Source organism: Camelus ferus, chromosome 19 (genome assembly GCF_009834535.1).
Source record: "Camelus ferus isolate YT-003-E chromosome 19, BCGSAC_Cfer_1.0, whole genome shotgun sequence".
NCBI lineage: Eukaryota > Metazoa > Chordata > Mammalia > Artiodactyla > Camelidae > Camelus > Camelus ferus.
The window spans coordinates 37,484,248-37,502,735 of NC_045714.1; the positions used below are offsets into that span (position 1 = coordinate 37,484,248).

Consider the following 18,488-nt stretch of genomic DNA (forward strand, 5'->3'; position numbering starts at 1 on the left):
AAGTTGTTCATTATTTCATAGTTTTTTGTTGTTGTTGCTGTTCTTTTTAGAATCAAGATTTGTTTGCTACATCACAAAATAAAGAATTTGATCCCCTCGGTCCCCTGCCACCTGGATGGGGTAAGTCACATGAATTTTTAAAATTGAATTCAGTTATTTTAATGATCAGGTGTTTATGGGTAGATGGTACACTCTGCTCTTGCTTGAGTGAAATTCTAGGAAGCTTTTTGGGTGTGTTGCTTTAATTCATAGTACCAAATTGGCATTAAATTTCCCCAAAGTTTGATTTTACTCTTCTAAAGTTGCTGAGTTGATTGAGTTGATGTTACCTGAAAGATCAGTGGAAGGGGGGAACTTGTTAAGGTTATCAAGGACCTTAGTTATTAAAACTTTGTTAATGTTAATGGACTTTAAGATAGGCCTCCCTACCGGATTCTGTTTTATAGCCATTATGTAAGTCATAGAGCTGTAGCAAGTTTCTAGAATAAATACGGCAATATAGAAACAGTTTTGCTTGGAAGAAAAAGAATATAGAAAGTGGAAAACAGCAAAGTAAAGCTGTTTATGGAACTAGTGTAAGTTTGGTCTTTAAGAGCTGCAGATATTTTATAATATTGGGGTTAAGTCGGAAAGTGATATTTCTGGGTAGTCTTGGGAAGCATTGATCTCCAAGATAGATTGCTCTAGCATTACATACTGAAGAATGTTGGATAAAATTGATATGTCAAGGTCACATGAATCTGGGTCATAAATGTCTGTGAGTTACCTGCCTTTGAGTTACCCCATTGCCCTTAAGGTTATTTATCCCTGACATTCCTGTGAGACAAAGAGGTAAAAAATGTAATAATTCATACTTACAACTGTTATTGTTGCTAGCTTGTAACAAAGGGAAGGCATATGAAAGTTGTGAATTTCTGTCTTCATCAGTGTCTGGCAGTCTGGTAAAGAGCCTTTTGATTCTGTTTGAGCCTTAGAGTGGAAAGCATATGGTTGGTATGAAGTACTTTAGAAGAAGGGATATTGCTCTTATGAGGCATACTGAATTGGAACTGTGAGATTGCATTCTCAGACATGGATGGTCTTAACAGCTTTCTTGCTAGAGTTGTCTTACATTCATGTTACAGAGGAGTAATTGATACACTGAAAAGATATACCTGAAGGTCATGTATTTATCCTTTTAATTTTATTGCAGAAAAACCATGACCTGATTGGCTTTTGTTAGAAATGCAAACTGTTTTACTCCTTCTTCAGGGCAGCTTTAAGAAAAATTGCTTCTTGCTTACAGAAGCATGAATTGCAGGCTATGTCACCTTTATTTGAAAAGCTTTTCCTGCAAACCTGATCCTTGTCTTTTGTGCTTATCATTATCCTCATCATCTGAATCTTTTTTATTTTTACTTTAGCCAACACCACCTCCCTATTTCCTCTAAAGACCCAATCCCAGCTTATCTGCATTATCAGAATCTTGCCTTGCTTATTTTATTCACATTCTGCTTATTTTTAGGTTTCATAGTCCAGAAATTGAAAAGTGTCCTTGTTCCTAAACGAGTTCATGATCATCCTAGTGTTCAGACTGAGCACTGCTTTATGACTCTGTCTTTGGGGCATGTGCTTTATTTGTGGAGCCAGTGACAGCAGTGGTAGTAGAACAGATGAGAACTACTTGCTACACCTGCAGGATTGACCCAGGAAATAAAACCCCAGTTAACCTACTGTGTTGATGTTCTGAAATTGTCAGCATTATTTCTGTAATGCCATATATATTTAAATTCAACTTCTTCACCCGTTTAGAGTTTTATTTGCTAGGACTAGACATTATCACATTATAAGCTGACAGTGAAGAAATTTTAACACATGCAAATCATAGAGGCTGGAGAACAAAGAATGCTTTGGGTTCAACAATGTAGTCTAAAAGGGCTTTGTATAGCTGTTTTTACCCATCAAGGGTAAAGCTGTTTTCTCATTTTCAGAGCTGTTATGAGAGAATACATAGAATAACAAGAAGATTGTGTTTTTGTAGTGTTTTACTCATCATGTCAGGAAGTTGTCTGATGTGCATGCAAGTTTGATGTTCAGTAATTTCAGAATTGTTTATCATGTGATTTTTCAACAAAGTGAAAACTCAGCTTTGTAGTCACAGTACTTCTCATTAAGCACATAAGCCTTTAGTTTGCAAGTGCATCTACCTTTGAAATTTTGTTTTTCACAGCCTCTTCCAAGAAATGCTGATATCAGCAGTATATACTTAGAACTAGCATAGACATAAGTTTTCTATTAACCTTATCTTCCCTCACGTTAGCTTTTGAACAGAGCATATCAGGCCCTGAAATCTGAATTTACATGGCTGTTAAAAGAGGAATATATGCTCAGCTATGCACTTAGGATATTAATTTTTGATTATAAAAGTTATTTAAAAATTATGTGTATATAAGAAACTTACAGATTGCAAGTATATTTTAAAATTTAAATTTAATGTGATTGCCAGGAACATTAACTTACTTTATTATCATGTAGCTAGCTGTAGCACTGTGGGTGCTTCTTTTTGCCTCAGAGACAACCTTAAAGTTGGTTACATGTTCCCACACTCAAGATGTCATGACTGGGAAAGCCACTGTTAATATTCAGGAAATGTCACAAGATGCCACCCATTTTTCTGTGTATTATATACATCAGAAGTTCTATTTCAATTTTAGGCTCAGCTCAAGGAGAAAGTAGCTGAGATGTCAGGAGCAGGTTTATGATACTCGCCAGTATATCCCCTCTGATTCCCCGTATCATCACTGCTACTTGGAATCATGGATTCAGTGCTGGGGATAAGTTAAAAAGTACTGAACACTAATTTGACAAGGCTATATAATTTGGCCTAACACTTATTCTGCAGTATCTTACTTAAAGATCCAAAGGATCTAAATAAATGTTGTTGGAAAAATAGATATCAACTTTTCGAAACAGAGAGAATAAAAATTAGCTTTATCACCATGGAGTTAAGCTTAAATTTTTGTTTAAAGTTGCTATTTTTAGAAACTGTGTTTTGTAGAAAGTTGGAATCTGTTCTATAATCTTGAGTACTTCAGTTATTCATTTTGAGACATCTTGGCCAAATTTTAAAAGTTCAAACTCATGAAGAGACCTATCTTCTAGAGAATTTGAATTAATTTGTAGTGGAACAGAGAAGTCAGTAGTTCAAAACAACAGAACTAATGTTAATATTAAAAGTTCACATTAGAATTAATATCCTAAGTGCATTAGCTAATGTTAATATTAAAATTTCAAAACCATTTGGTTTTAAAAGAGAAAATGATATCCACACACTTTCTCAACCTTAATGAGAAAGCTCATGGAAGCAGGGAAAATTTTGTAGTTTGGGAATAAGAAAACAAGGAGAATCCTAAAGCAAGAGGCAGGTGAGGAAACTAACAGCTGCTTCAGATGCAGTAAATTAAAGAGCTGAGCCCTGCTTCCCATCTCTTGTGTAGAAAGTTACTATAGATACTTAGGATTTAGGAACTGGTTGTATTAAGAAACAAGATATTTTTTGAAATAGTGTCTTCTCCAGTTGAATAACATCTAGCATATAACAAAGAAACAATTAAGTTATATCCCCCCCCCCCCGTTATATTTTTTAAAAATGAGATGGTGTGTTGTGAAAAAAACCTCTGAATGGAGATGTGAGTTTCCATCCTATAGCTGCTACTTAATTTTGAAATTTGGGGCAGATCACTCAACCTGTCTGAAATTCCTTATTTTTAAAGTATGTGAAAACTGCCTATTCCATGGAACATGTGTGCAAAGTTAAAACAGTTAATTATTCTTGGTTGGAATGAGCAGAAAGGTCCTATATGCAGGGTATGGTGAATTAAGTCTATTTAGCTTCTAGGATATAATGGTATATTTGTAACTGTAGTAAGTATGCAAATTTAATAGTGAAAGGTTAAATTGAACCTTTCAAAATAGTGATTTAAAAGCTACAAAATCAACAGTGCAATGAGAAATGGCAAAGTCAGCTCATCTTATTTTAGTCTGAGGAAGAAGACTATGCCAACTCTAATGCTTTGCTTTTTTTTTTTTTTTTTTTTTTTGAAGAGAAGAGAACGGACAGCAATGGTAGAGTATATTTTGTCAACCACAACACTCGTATTACACAATGGGAGGACCCCAGAAATCAAGGGTAAGAACCTTCAGTCATTAGTATATAGATAACCTTGTAAAGATTGTACCCTGTTTCTGACTCTGTTATGAAAAAGGTCAAACTTAATTATTCACTTCCCAAAGGTCTTAAGCATTAATCACCCCTAAACTTTAGAAGGAGGAAAAATTATACTGTTACTTTCATATAATGGATGTGGGCTTGAGTACAGGGAAAAAAAAAACCTCACTTGTATTATGTATGAATACACTTGTATATTCAAAAATACCTACTTATTATTAGTAAGACCAGATTAGTAATTCTAAAGCAAGGTTTTACCACCTGGGACTCTGGATAGAATTCAGGGAGTATGTGACTTAGAGGAGAAAAATACATATTCAGTTTCACTAACCTTTGCCTGAAACTGAGTGTTCCTTCCATTCCTTCCATTATGATTGTAGGCTGCAACCATAGTAGAATTAATAATGCCTAGGTCTTGGCCATCAGTAGAAATCACATTTTTTTGTATCATTCTGCAGTTATGTGTAAACAATATTTTGAGATATCTGCAACATCATTATAAGAACGTAATTAATATGCTGTTAAAGAGATACATTATTTATGACAAGGTTGTCTTTGTAGTATTTACTATGTATATATATTATTTCTTTGAAACATGTGATAGCGTATGTATTAATTTGCTGGGACTACTTTAACAAAGTACCACAAATTGAGTGATTTAAACAATAGAAACTTGTCTCAGTTCAGGAGGCTGGATCAGGCATGGTATCAGCGATCAAGGTGTCAGCAGAGCTATGCTCCCTCTGAAAGCTCTAGGAAAGGATGTGTTTCAGATCTCTCTTCTAGCTTTTGGTATCCTTCGTTTGTGGCAGCATAACGCCAGTCTTCATGTGGCATTCTTCCTGTGTGCAAGTCTCAGTGTCCACATTTCCCCTTTTAATAAGGACATCAGTCATACTGGATTAGTGGCCCACCTTACATTACATCTGTAATGACCCTGTTCCCAAATAAGGTTGCATTCTGAGGTACTGAGGGTTAGGACTTCAACATAAGAATTTGTGTGTTGACACAATTTAGCCTGTAACAATATGTAATGTTATGCATTTATCAGACTGCCAGATGGTTCCATTCTGCAGAGAATTTGGTGAGCTATGTAGACAGAAAGCATAGTCCCCATAGAATTGTCCTCACCTAAGACATCATCCACAAGCTGGGAGGTCTTCAGGACTAGTCTCATTTCAGACTGACTGGCTACAGGATCTTCCCAGCCACTTTCAGGTTCAGTAACTCACTAGAGAGACTAGATCTCGCTGAAAACTATTACATTCACAGCCACCTATATTACCAGGGAAGGATGCAAATTAGAACCAACAGAAGAGATGCATAGGGCACAGTCTGGGAGGGTTCCAAATGCCCAGAATTGATGAGGAACATCATGTGTTGAGTATTGCCAACCAGGGAATCTCAACTTAGTCTCTGGGATCCAGAATTTTTATTGGGGCTCCAGTATATACTGCCCGAGTGGCTAGCCTTTAGTTTCCAGCCCTTCCCCAGAGTTTGGGCTAATACCTTTAGTTTCTCATTAGTTTCCCATTACTCCAGAGGTCAGAGCTGATATGGCATATCCTAAAGCCTCCATCATAAATCACATCATTGACTATCTGGTGTTCAGAGCCTCTAAGCAAACAAAGATACTCTTGAGAGGCAGGACATTCCAAAGGCCTAGAGATCCTCTCCCAGTAGCTGAGGCCAAAGATTAGACCCTCTTTAGGTATGATTAAAATGATTAATTCTTCTCTTCACATACACCACGATTCATAGTTTTAAGAACCTCTGTTTTAAAGGTATGCTTTAAATTTAAAATCTTTCAGGGTACCAACAAATTGCAACACTTTTTATGGAGTTATGTTGTTTAACCTTAATGTATTCAATTTCTCAAGAAGAAATAATTAAGAATTTGATAGGTAACATTTCTGATTTCTCTTTAAAATTCTATTTCAAAGGATAGAATAGACCACATCACCTTTCTGTAATTTGCTACCATTTTTTGTTCCCCCTTGGACCTTTAAAGTTTTAGAGCTAAACTTAGAATCATATTTTAATAAATAATACAGATGACCTTATTCTCTCCAATTAGTTTTCAAGACAACAACTTATTACTGACTTGCAAATATGATTACAACAAATGAGAAGAGTTATCTTTTAAAATTTCTAGGTAGTCTCTTTTATCTGACATTTCTACTTAGTTCTGTGAATACAATTAAATGTTCTTAACCTTTTGACATAGTTCACAAAATAGTGTTCTAGGCAATGGTTCTCAGCCTTTTTTTTCCTGAAATACACTCAAGGAAAGTGACACTCCTGTCAGCAATAGTGGCTCTCTAAAACAGTGAGATTGAATGCCTCCAACCCCTTGTTTTCTTCCTTTCTGTTGTGAACTTGAACATATCCATTGTTTTGTTTTCTCACCAGACTTGTCAGATGAGAAAATTGGAACTGTAGAATAGAGGAAAAATGAACTGGCAAATGTGAATAAAACTTGAAACACTTAGTACACCTAACCAGCTAACAAGCCTGGCTGCTATCATGGCAGAATACACAGATTGCAAAGGATGTGTTCAGTAGTTCCCTACTCATTCTGGTGTAATATTTTGAAATGTAAAAATTTCTTAGGTTTACAAGTGAATTGTGTTGAATCTTTATGCTAATGCATCAATTTTAATATGTAATAAATTAAGTCTGTAAATTTATACGCCTCTTGTTTTAAAACTTACATGACAATTGCAGAGTGGGAAGTTGTCGCCCCACACACGAGCGGAAATACTTGATAAATGCTGTGCTAGCAATATGAAGGAAATGCTTGGAAAGACCTGAAGAGAATATTCAATACGTGTAAGGAGAAATGACAATAGTTGCAATTTGAGGACTTACTATGTCAGGTTTTTACTTGAATTGTCTTTTACAATTCTGTCCTCAGTCTTGTTACATAGATCTTTTATCTCCATTTTATGGGCAAAGAAACTGAAGTTCAGAGAGATTAAGAAAGGTCTAAAGATGTATTAAGGTAGTGGGTAGGAATACTCTATAAAAAACACTTGAGTTGCCTTAACAGAGGTAAAATAGAAAGATTCTGAACAAGGGGAAAGGCTTCACTTGGAGGTAAGTAAATGGTGAGTAGCCATACGCTATGAAATCACAGGGTTCATGGAAGGAGGTTGGAGGTAGAGTGCAGGGGTAAAAACTAAAAGGGAAAATTGAAGGCACAGAGTATAGAGGCGGAGCAAGTGACAAATCAGGGACTTTAGATCTTATCATTGGTAGTTGTGAATAATGTTACAGTGTTCAGATCTCTGTTGTAGTACTATGTCAGCAATAATGAAATAAAAGTATAGGACGAGAGTGAGATCAGAAGCAGGAAAACCAGTTAGGTGGCTGTTGTGAAAGTTTAGATGAGAGATGAATAAAGGCAGAGTAAGAATGGTGCTGGGGATTGAAAATCCTGATGGTTATGAAGACTTCTAAGGCAGAATTGGCAGAACTTGGTTACCATGAAATGTTTAGGTAGGTGTGACAGGCCGAGTAAATGGGATAAGAATGACGATTGATGGACCTGTTGACATGTTTAATATGCTTGTAGGATATCTAGATTAGTAAACAATTGAGAATACTGGACTAAATGGTTTTCTGGAAGGTTTCTACTGCATTTATGGCTATTTTTACTTTTTATACTTGGCAAACAAGCAAGTCTTCAATTTACTTTTTGTACTTGGCAAACAAGCAAGTCTTCAACATTTACTTGTTATGTATTTTCCTATGTTTTATATAGTCAATTAAATGAAAAGCCCTTACCTGAAGGCTGGGAAATGAGATTTACAGTGGATGGAATTCCATATTTTGTGGACCACAATAGAAGAACAACCACTTATATAGATCCCCGCACTGGAAAATCTGCCTTGTAAGTTTTCTCATGTTTTGATTGAAAGTAAAATTGATTCCTAAGACTTTGATATAAAGATCTCAATTATCAAAGAGTGCAATTCTTACTATTTCTTGAGTTGATTTGCCCGTAGGTCTCGGATCACTAAATGTTTTTTATTTTTATTAACTTTTTGATTATTTTCTCCTAGAGACCTTTCCTGTTTTGTTACCATCTTTTCAGACAACACTAAACGTGACTATTTAGAAATTATCAGTACAGTACTGCTTACCAATTAATCCCTGATTTCTCATACCTACTTAATCTTTCTGTCACCCTTCAACTTAAAAGCTCCCATTACTTTGTTTTTCTTTTCCCTTGTTGAAAAGTAACTTTGAGTTTTGTTGATTTGTTTAATACGTTTTGCTTAGGTTGTCTTTTTTTTTTTTTTTTTTATTGTGGTGAAAGAAACATAACAAAGTCTACCGTTTAAAGTGTACAGCTTAGGGGAAGTGTATAGCTTAGTGGTAGAGTGTATGCGTAGCATGCACAAGGTTCTGGGTTTAATCCCTGGTATCTCCAAACACATACCTACATACATACTCCCCTCACACTGCCCCCAAAAAGACATCTCGTTATGTGAACAGGTAGGTGGCATTAAGAACCTTCACATTTTTTGCATCACCACCATCCACCTGTAGTACTCTTTTTTATCATCCCATAATGAAACTCTGTACACAATAAACAGTAACTCTCCAACCTCTCTTCTACCCCCAGCCCCTGATGACTACTACTCTTTTTTTCTGTCTCTATGAATTTGACTACTCATATAAGTGGAATCATACAGTATTTGTCCTTTGTGTGACTGACTGAATTTTACTTAGCATGGTGTCTCCAAGGTTCATCCATATGGTAGCTTGTGTCAGAATTTCATTCCTTTTTAAGGCTGAATAATAATCCTTTTGTGTATTACCACATTTTGTTCATCTTGTTCATGGAAATTTGGGTTGTTTCCACCTTTTGGCTATTGGGAATGGAGCTGCTGTGGAATGAGTATAGAAATATCTGTTCAAGTCCTTTTAACTCTTTTGTCTATGTACTCAAAAGTAGAATTGCTGAATCAAATTGTAATTCTGTGTTTTTTGAGGTTTTGCCATACTGTTTTCCACAGTAAGTACACTATTTTACGTTCCCACTAGCAGTGCAATGGATTCCAGTTTTCCCACAACCATGCCAATAGTTGTTACTTTGTGTATGTGTTTATATAATGCCATCCTAATTAGTATGAAGTGACATCTCATCATGGTTTTTATTTGTACTTCTCTAATGATTCATGATGTTGAATATCTTTTCATGTGCTTATTCTATTTCTTTGAACAAATGTCTATTTCAGTCTTTTGCCCATTTTTGAATCAGGTTGTTTTTTGTTGCTGTTGAGTTTTAGAAGGTCTCGGTATCATTCTGGATATTAATCACTTATCAGATAGTCATTTGCAAATATTTTCTCCCATTCTGTGCATTGCCTAAGAGTTTTATAGCTTTAACTCTTACATTTAGGCCTAGGATCCATTTTCAGTTAATTTTTATAAATGGTGTTAGATAAGGATTTGCCTTCATTCTCTCACAGGTGGATGTCCAGTTTTCTCAGTACCATTTGTTGAGTGGTCTTGGCATCCTTGTTGCAAATTATTTGACCATATATGCGAGGGTTGATTCCAGGGCTTTCTATTCCATTAGTCTGTATGTCTGTCTTTATTGTAGTACCACTGTTTTGACTGCTGTAGCTTTTACTTAATTTTGAAATCAGGAAACATGAGTTCTCTAACTTTGTTCTCCTTTTTAAAGATTGTTTTGGCTTTTCAGGGTCCCTTGAGATTTTGTATGAATTTTAGGATGGATTTTTCTGTTTCTGTGCAAGGAAAAAAAAAGTCATTGAGATTTTGATAATGATTGCATTGAAGGTTTCTTTGGTTAGTGTTAAAAATATTAAGTCTTCTAATCTATGGACATAGGTTGTCTTTGTATTTATTTGTCTTCTTTATTTTCTCTCAGTAACGTTTTGTAGTTTTCAATGTGTAGATCTTTGACCCCATTGCTTAAATTGATTCCTGAGTGTCTTATTGTTTTTGATGCTGTTTGTAAATGGAATTTTTTTCATAGTTTTTTGAAGTATAGTTGCTGGATTTTGAAATTTCTTTTTCAGATTGTTGGTAGTGTATAGAAATACAAGTGATTTCTGCATGTTTTGTAGATTACTTTTGTTGAATTTACTTCTTCGTACAGGTTCTTTTTGGTCTGGAATCTTTAGGGTTTTCTATATATAAGGTCATCTTCAGAGATGATTTTTACTTCATCCTTTTCAATTTGGATGCCTTTTATTTCTTTTTCTTGACTAATTGCTCTGGTTAGAGCTCCCAATTCTGTGTTAAATAGAAGTGGTGAAAGCAGGCATCCTTGTTTTGTTCCTGGACTTAGAGGGAAAGCTTTCATTCTTTCACCATTGAATGTGATGTGAGCTGTAGGATTTTCCTATATAGCCTTTATTATGCTGAATTGGTTTCCTTTTAGTTCTGCTTTGTTGAATGTTTTTTAATCATGAAATTTTGTCAGTTGCTTTTTTGCGCTAGTTGAGGTTATAGTGCGTTGTATTCTCCCCTTATTAATGTGTGGCGTATTACATTGACTTTTCATATGTTCAATCATCCTTGCATTCCAAGAATAAATTCCTCTTGTCAAAAGGATTAAGATACTAATCCTTTTAATATACTGTTGAATTCATTTTGCTAGTATTTTTTTCTTTGAGGATTCTTATATCCATGTTCACAAGAGATACTAGTCTGTCATGCCTTTTTTTAATTTTGTTAAGCATTTTGTAAACATACTGTTAAAAATGTCAGTAAGTTATACTTGACATATAATGTTTTAGTTGTATAATGTAGTTTTGTTTTCTTGTAGAATCTTTGGCATTGATAATCAGGACACTGCTGGATTCTCATTACTTTTTAACTTTATATTTTCTGCATATTAAAAATGTTCATGTTTCAGAAAACTGGGAGTTTAGACTAATTAGGTATTAATGAAATTAAACATGATTTAGGTATGGTAATAACTTATAAACAAATACTGTTGTATCATTCTAGTTACAATTAAGTTTGGGTACATATAACAGAAAACGCCAAAACAGTAGTGGCTTCTATAAGATGGAAGTATATTTCTCTCTATTGTTTAAAAGTAGTCCACTAGGACTTAACTAGCACACTACTGAATAATCCATGACTCAAAGAAGTCACCAGAAATAAGGAAATATTTTGTACTTCATGATAAAAGTATGACATATCACAATTTGTGGGATATAACAGAAGTAGTCTTTGGAGGAAGATTTATTGCTTTAAAGAAATAGATTATAAAATAAAGTGTAAAATCATTGATCCCTGCTTCCACCATAAGAAGCTAGAAATAGAAAAGTTAATTAAACCCAAAAAAAGTTCAGGAAAGAAAATAAGAATAAAAGCAGAAATCAGTGAAGTGGAAATAAAAGAATAGAAAAATCAAAAATATAAAGAATAGACAAATAGAAATAGAAGTTCAATCTTTGCAAAAGATTAATAATATTGATAACCCCTATTTAACCTGAGAGGAAGAAAAACACAAATTACTAACACGAAAGTGGAAGAAGGATAGCCTTTACCTATCCTACGGACATTAAGAAAATGAGGGGTGTATTTTGAACAACTTTTTGGCAATCAATTTTATATTTTAGATCAAATGGATGAATTCCTTGAAAGACACAAGTCACAAAAATGGACACAAGAAGAAATAGTAAATCTAAATAATTCTATACCTGGTAAAGAAATTGAATTTATATGATTTCCTATAAAGAAGATTCTGGCCTAGATGACTATACTGGTAAATTTTATCAAATTATAAGTAATATCAATTCTATTCAAATTTTTTCATAAAATATAGGAGATTAGAACTACTTTCCAACTTATTTTATGAGGCTCCTATAACCCTGATACCAAAATTAGACAAAAACCGTCTAAGAAAATTATTGACTAATGTTTTTATGAACACGGGGGTAAAAATCTTCAACAAAATAGTGGCAAATTGAGTCCAGCAACATATAAAAGGGATAACTACACTATCATCATGTGGAGTTTATCCCTAGAATGCAAGATAGATTTAATGTACAAAAATCAGTGTAATTCACCCACATTAACAGATTAAAGGAGAAAAATCATAATCATTTCAGAAAAGCATTTGACAAAATACAGTACCAGTTCATGATAAACTCTCAGCTGCCCTGGAGTTTTCTTATCTGAAAAATAGTACTTATGAAAGACCAACATCACACTTAATGATGAAATACCACTTAAGATCAAGAATAAGACAAATATATCTACTGTCACTGCTTCCATTCAACATTGTATTAGTCGTCCTGTGAGGTGAGCAAGAAGTAGATATGTAGATTGGAAGGAAAGAAGTAAAAACTGTCTTACTTTTCAAAGATCACAGGTAACATAATTGTATAAAAAATCATTTGGAATCTAGAAAAAAAACTACTAGAACTAATAAATGAATTAAACTGTTGTCGGATGTAAAATCAATATATAAAATCAATTGTATTTCTGCATTGAAATTTAGAAAATGAAATTAGTAGTCCGGGGAAAAAGCAAATAATCCAGTGGTGTGAAGACCAGGGCATGCTTGGAAGCCCAATGATGTCATCAGTGATCTAGGCTTCTTTCTTTCTGTTCTACCATCCCAGACCATCATCCCTATTAAGGTCACCTAATAGTTTCTGATAGCTGCTGAACCTTAACCTATCACAGTCATGTTCCAGGCTGGGATATGGAGGAAGAACAAATTGGAAGGAGGAAAAATCTTCTTCTAGCTATCTCAGCTCTTTCTTTAAAAAAGCCTTCCTCAAAGTCCTATCCAACCATTCCACTTACATCTTATTAGCCGTAGTTAAGTCCCACAGCCACCCTGGGAAATGTAGTCTTTATCCTAGGTAGCAGCCCTGCCCAATTCTCAAGATTCTCATTTAAGGACAGTACGAGAGAATGGATTTGGGGATAGACACCATTCTCAGACAGAACCTCCCTTAGCCCTGTTATGTTTGATTTTTTTTGTAAGAGAAAAATGTCAATAGTGGCTTCAAAAAGAGAAAAATTTATTTCTGTCTCTTAAAAATAGTCTTGGGAAATACTTTTTTATAAAGTGATGTTACGAATATGATGTAGTAGGGTATTTTTGTAGCTGACTGGTAAATAGTTAAGGAGTGTGGTATTGTGTTTTCTTTCAATATTTCATCTTACAAGCAGCTGTGTATGTTAACCTTCTTCCTCAGAGACAATGGACCCCAGATAGCCTATGTACGGGACTTCAAGGCAAAGGTTCAGTATTTCCGGTTCTGGTGTCAGGTTAGTATTGGGACTGCATTTCTGTACTCCTTTTCTTTTATTCACGTTGCTTACACAGTGAGTGATTGTGAAAATAACCCACAGACAAACTGAAATGAAAGCATTAGAATATCCTCCTTCTATTTTTAGGTCAAAGAAATAGATTTTGTCATTTAGATTATTTGTGGCTTCTGTTGTCCAAAAGAATAAATTTGAAGCCATTTGAATAAGAAAACATTGCTACTCATTTTAGTACTCGTTACTTTCAGATGGCAGAAGTCTTCAGTGCATTAAAACATTTCTGATTTATAAATTGTAACCAACCCTTTCATATCTACCATTTGATATAAATGACTTTGATAGGTCCATAGGTATATGTATCACACTGGTAAATACATATGTACATATATATGGTTATATTCAGAGTATTTTTAGACGATATGATCAACTTTCTGACATATAGATTTACTGAATTAATGATTTCTTTATGGGTTCTAAACAAAATTAATGCACTAAAGTGTTATGATGAATATTTTTAAACTTCAAACTCTTATAATTAACTGGGCCCATGAAAGCAAAAAGAATTTGAATTAGGTTTTTGAAAATAAAATTAAGCAGATTTATTTGACTTGTTAATCTCTGTGCATACAAGATCTTATTTCCTTCTGTTTCTTACATACCAAATGATCTATAATTAGCATGAATACTCACAAATGCATAGTTAAACATTATTGAATATAAATTCATGTCCATAGTTTACTTGTTTCTGTAAGCAAAATAAGTAAAACTTTACCCTTTGGGTCTTTTGATAGGCCATTTTAATGGTGAGAGTTGACTTAAGACATTCTTGTATTTCAGCAACTGGCCATGCCACAGCATATAAAGATTACCGTGACAAGAAAAACATTGTTTGAGGATTCTTTTCAGCAGGTACTGTTTGATCCACTCAATGGTTCAATGGTTTGCCCCCTGGATTCCAGCCCAGAACCATCTTTTGGTGCTGGTAGTTTAAACAGTTTAGAACTTTTTGAGTTGAAGTCCTTGAATTTTTAAGTCTAGTCTCATTGCCAGCTACTTGAGTGGCTTAGTACTTAAAATTTAGAAAAATACGGATAGTTTTGTATGTGAATTTTGTGTATGTATATGTTCTGTGCTTTTGAACTGTCAGAGTAACCTAGTGATTACTGAATTTCGGGTTTCCATTTCTAAGCTGAGTGTTTTGCCTTGAAACAGATACTTAGGGAAGGGTATAGCTTAAGTAGTAGAGCACATGTTTAGCATGCATGAGGTCCTGGGTTCAATCCCCAGTATCACCTCTAAAAATAAACAAGTAAATAAGTAAACCTAATCCCACCCCCCCAAATAAATAAAATTTTAAAAAAAGATACCTAAGTAAGAAAATAGGCTTTTGGTAGACAAGTCTGGAAATACCTATATGAACATTATTGGAAACAGGAGAGGAGAGGGGAAGATTTTATATTTCTGTATTACCTGCATATTTACAGTAGGCATATACTGCTCTTACAATTTTAAAAAAACATGTAGCAAAAAAATGTAATTTGTCATTGATGACAATATCCAAAAAACAATGTTTTTAGAGGGGTGGGTGTAGGTCAGTGGTAGAGCACATGCATAGCATGCATGAGGTCCTGGGTTCAATCCCCAGTACTGCCATTAAAAATAAATAAATAATTTTAAAAATGTTTTCAGAAGTAGTAGTCAACAATGCCTTCCAAATTGGGAGACATTATGCTAAGTGAAGTAAGTCAGAGAAAGATAAATACTGTATGATGTAATTTATATGTGGCATCTAAAAAATAAAACTAGTGAGTAAAACAAAAAAGAAGCAGATTCACAGATATAGAGAACAAACTAGTCGTTCCCAGTAGGAAAAGGGAAGCGGGGAGAGGCAATATAGAGGTAGAGGGGAGAAAAAGGCTTATTTTTGGATTATATGAAAACATGTGTGTGAAACTTTTGAAAATTGTTCACTATAGAATTTAAAGCACTGTATAATCTTCAATTTAAAAAGTAGCCAACAAATTTTTAAATTGTCCTCATAACCTGAGTTAATTTAGTGCTTACCTTTATTTTACAACTTTGTTTACCAACCAACTGCAGCTAAGTATTAAATGATTTTTTTATATTAAAATGACCAGAAAAAAAAAAAGTCTTAAAGTGCAAACATCTAGTTTGTTTTATGGCCAGATGTGGATGTGATTCTTTTTTTTATCAAGCCCTTAAAATAATTTTGGTAACTACAGCTTCAAGAAGTGCCAAACTGAATGCAAAGGGAAAAGAGGTTGTCTGAGACAGTTGACAGTACGTACCTCTTTGCTTCCTTTCAGAAACAGTTAACGTTCTTTCCTAATGGAACCTCATTTATTAACATTGAAGGGAAAAGCCAGTTGGCATCCTGCTAAATAGGAACAGATAGTTTTTTAGTAGAAGACTTTGACTAAGGCCATTCCCCACCCCAATCATTACCTATTTCTAATTTTCATGTTCATAACCAGTATGCAGTCACTGAGTAGTCAGTCTCGGGTTGGCCAGCTTCTTGGAATATAACTTTCTGGTAGTAGTGCTGAAAAGATGCAAAATATGATTAAATGTTCCTTTATCTTTTGAATTCTAAAGTTTTTTTGCAGAATGACAGGCCAGATGGTGCTGTTTAAAACAGTTGTTTAAAAGTTTCACCCTAGCCTTGACATTCATCAAATAAATGTGGAATAAAGACAAGAGAAAAATTTGATTGCTTTGGAAGAGTGATACATCTTATAGTAAAATTAGAATCAGATTTTCTTCATAGCTGTTAGATAAAGTTGTTTGGAATAGTGTTTTTGTTGACATAGCACAGTTGCTTATGGGGGCAGATGCAGGAGAAACATTTCATTTTTTTCCTTCCTATTAGGCATTTGTTAAAGGGTATTATTTAAACAGATTTTTTTAATGGGAACAGCAAGTGAGATCAGGGGACAGTTCTAGGGCTTGGGGAGCAGCCTTAGGGACAAAGAATAGTCAGAACGAAAAAGAAACAAGCAAAAAACATAATTTTAGCCTGTAACATTTCTCATTTGCATTGCTATGTATCTAGCCTTTAGTGTTTTTAGAATATTTGTCATAAGCAGGTCATAAAGCATTGAATTTTTTGTTAGATCTAGGATTTTCTTGTTTGAGTTGGGTATGAATTCATGAGAGATACATCTGTTTCATGGGACTGAAACAGCCCTAACCTAGCCCAGGTTACTTAATGAGCCTCTCTGGATATTTAAATGTGATTGTTCATTCTTATCTTTTCATAAAGTAGAGGCATTGTATGGACTTCTCTGTCTCTCTTTTTCTCTTTCCCTAGACTCTGTCATTTTTTCCCTAAGAGTAATTAATATTTATAATGTTCTATCAGTCCAATTATGGGCAAGTAATCAAATAGTTTTACAAAGGAAGAACCCAAATGACCTGTTCATTGTAGCTCAGTAATGATACTATCCTTCAAATATGAAGCTAATGTTATTAACCACTGTAATAGAATACCAAATTTTTCAGGTTTCCACTGAGTTTTCAGGTTAACTGTATTCTCTCTGCAGCATCTATTTTTCATTTCCAGGTTAGCCATTGGCTATTGTGTGTATCTTTTGGCTACAAAGCAAGACCTAAACCTACCCAAACCACCCCACCCGCATACACCCCTTTGAAGCACCTAACCTCTGCCCATGGCTACAGTTACTTATCTCTAAGGAAGTAAGGGAAGCAACTTTACGTCAGTAGTAGAATCTTTTAAAAGAAAGTTATATATGTATAAAGTATACAGAAATGAAGATACGTATAATTTGTAAAATATTAAGAAACTTAAGGTATTTTCTTTATGTGTGACCATTCTGTGTCATGGCAAATTTAAGTTACTTACAATGAAGGAGATTTCAAACCTGGAAGTAAGTGGTAGAATGGTGTTTCTACTTTTACCAATTCTTTTCCTTTTTTTGTTTGTAGATAATGAGCTTCAGTCCCCAAGATCTGCGAAGACGTTTGTGGGTGATTTTTTCAGGAGAAGAAGGTTTAGATTATGGAGGTATAGCAAGGTAGTGATAATATGAATACTCAGAACTTAGTTCCTTTCTTCCAAAGGTATCATTACACTTCGCTTGCAAGTATTTTCTCAATTTTATATTTCAGGAAATGAAATGTAGCAAATTACTATACCTTTCCTTATTCGTGCTCAAACTATAACATTTCAAGAAACATTAGTTCAGCACTTTCTCTCTAAAGTACTGCTAGTTGATTTCACCCACATCACTCATTTAATCTTCAGGATAACCTGTGAGACAATTTTACAGATAATAAATAGGTTTAACGACCCACCAAAGACATACGTAACCAAGTTGTAGAGCCTGGATGTGAGCTTTGCATCATCAAACCAAGAGCCAGTGTTCAGTTCACCACCTTGTATCTGTTCAATGGAGCATAGAACAACCGAAAGTGTTCAGGTCATTTTCCCCCATCACAGATTCCTCATACAGATAATAGTCATTCAGTTCCCAGCAGAGATTTATATATATGTATTCTTTTTTTTTTTGAGAAAATAAGCTGTATAAAATAGGAGTTGAAATTTTAAATGCTGCTTTCTTATCATTGAAGGTTCTAATCAAATCCTAGAAGGTAGACTCAAGCGAGAAATTTCTTTGCTTATTCTGTAACAATATATCATACCAGGTTAAAAATTTGCACAGCAGTGGCAATACAGAAAGCCAAGGACTTTGGTCAGCCAAGACTGGATTTTGATCCTTCTTCTGCAGTCAGTAGTATGTCTTGGGGAAAATATATTCATCTGCAAAAAAGAGTAGTCTTATTTACATTTCTAGGATTATTGTGAAGAGTAGAAGTACTGTTTATTAATATCTTAGTTGAGACCCTGAGTCTTCATGTGCTCACTAACTGGTGGCTGCATTTTAGTGATTTTTACTTAGGTTGTGTTTCACAGCTCACATTTCAAAATGTATGAAGTAATCACAAGTAAATAGTAAAT

The 18,488-nt window shown here is 34.4% G+C and overlaps 2 protein-coding genes across 6 annotated transcripts in view; both read left to right on the plus strand.

Annotated features, from left to right (window-relative positions):
• LOC116658005 (60S ribosomal protein L29-like) overlaps window positions 1–18,488 on the plus strand; it is an 801,314-nt gene that overhangs the window by 253,508 nt on the left and 529,318 nt on the right. The window lies entirely within an intron of this gene.
• The window catches only part of ITCH (itchy E3 ubiquitin protein ligase), a 94,756-nt gene that overhangs the window by 58,454 nt on the left and 17,814 nt on the right, over window positions 1–18,488 (plus strand). For all 5 annotated transcript variants that reach the window (XM_006190776.3, XM_014564377.2, XM_014564378.2 and 2 more), the window contains 6 exons: window positions 51–120; window positions 4,084–4,168; window positions 7,974–8,102; window positions 13,417–13,489; window positions 14,327–14,398; window positions 17,456–17,544. In XM_006190776.3, coding sequence (XP_006190838.1) covers window positions 51–120; window positions 4,084–4,168; window positions 7,974–8,102; window positions 13,417–13,489; window positions 14,327–14,398; window positions 17,456–17,544 — 518 coding nt within the window. The remainder of the gene's footprint in view (window positions 1–50; window positions 121–4,083; window positions 4,169–7,973; window positions 8,103–13,416; window positions 13,490–14,326; window positions 14,399–17,455; window positions 17,545–18,488) is intronic.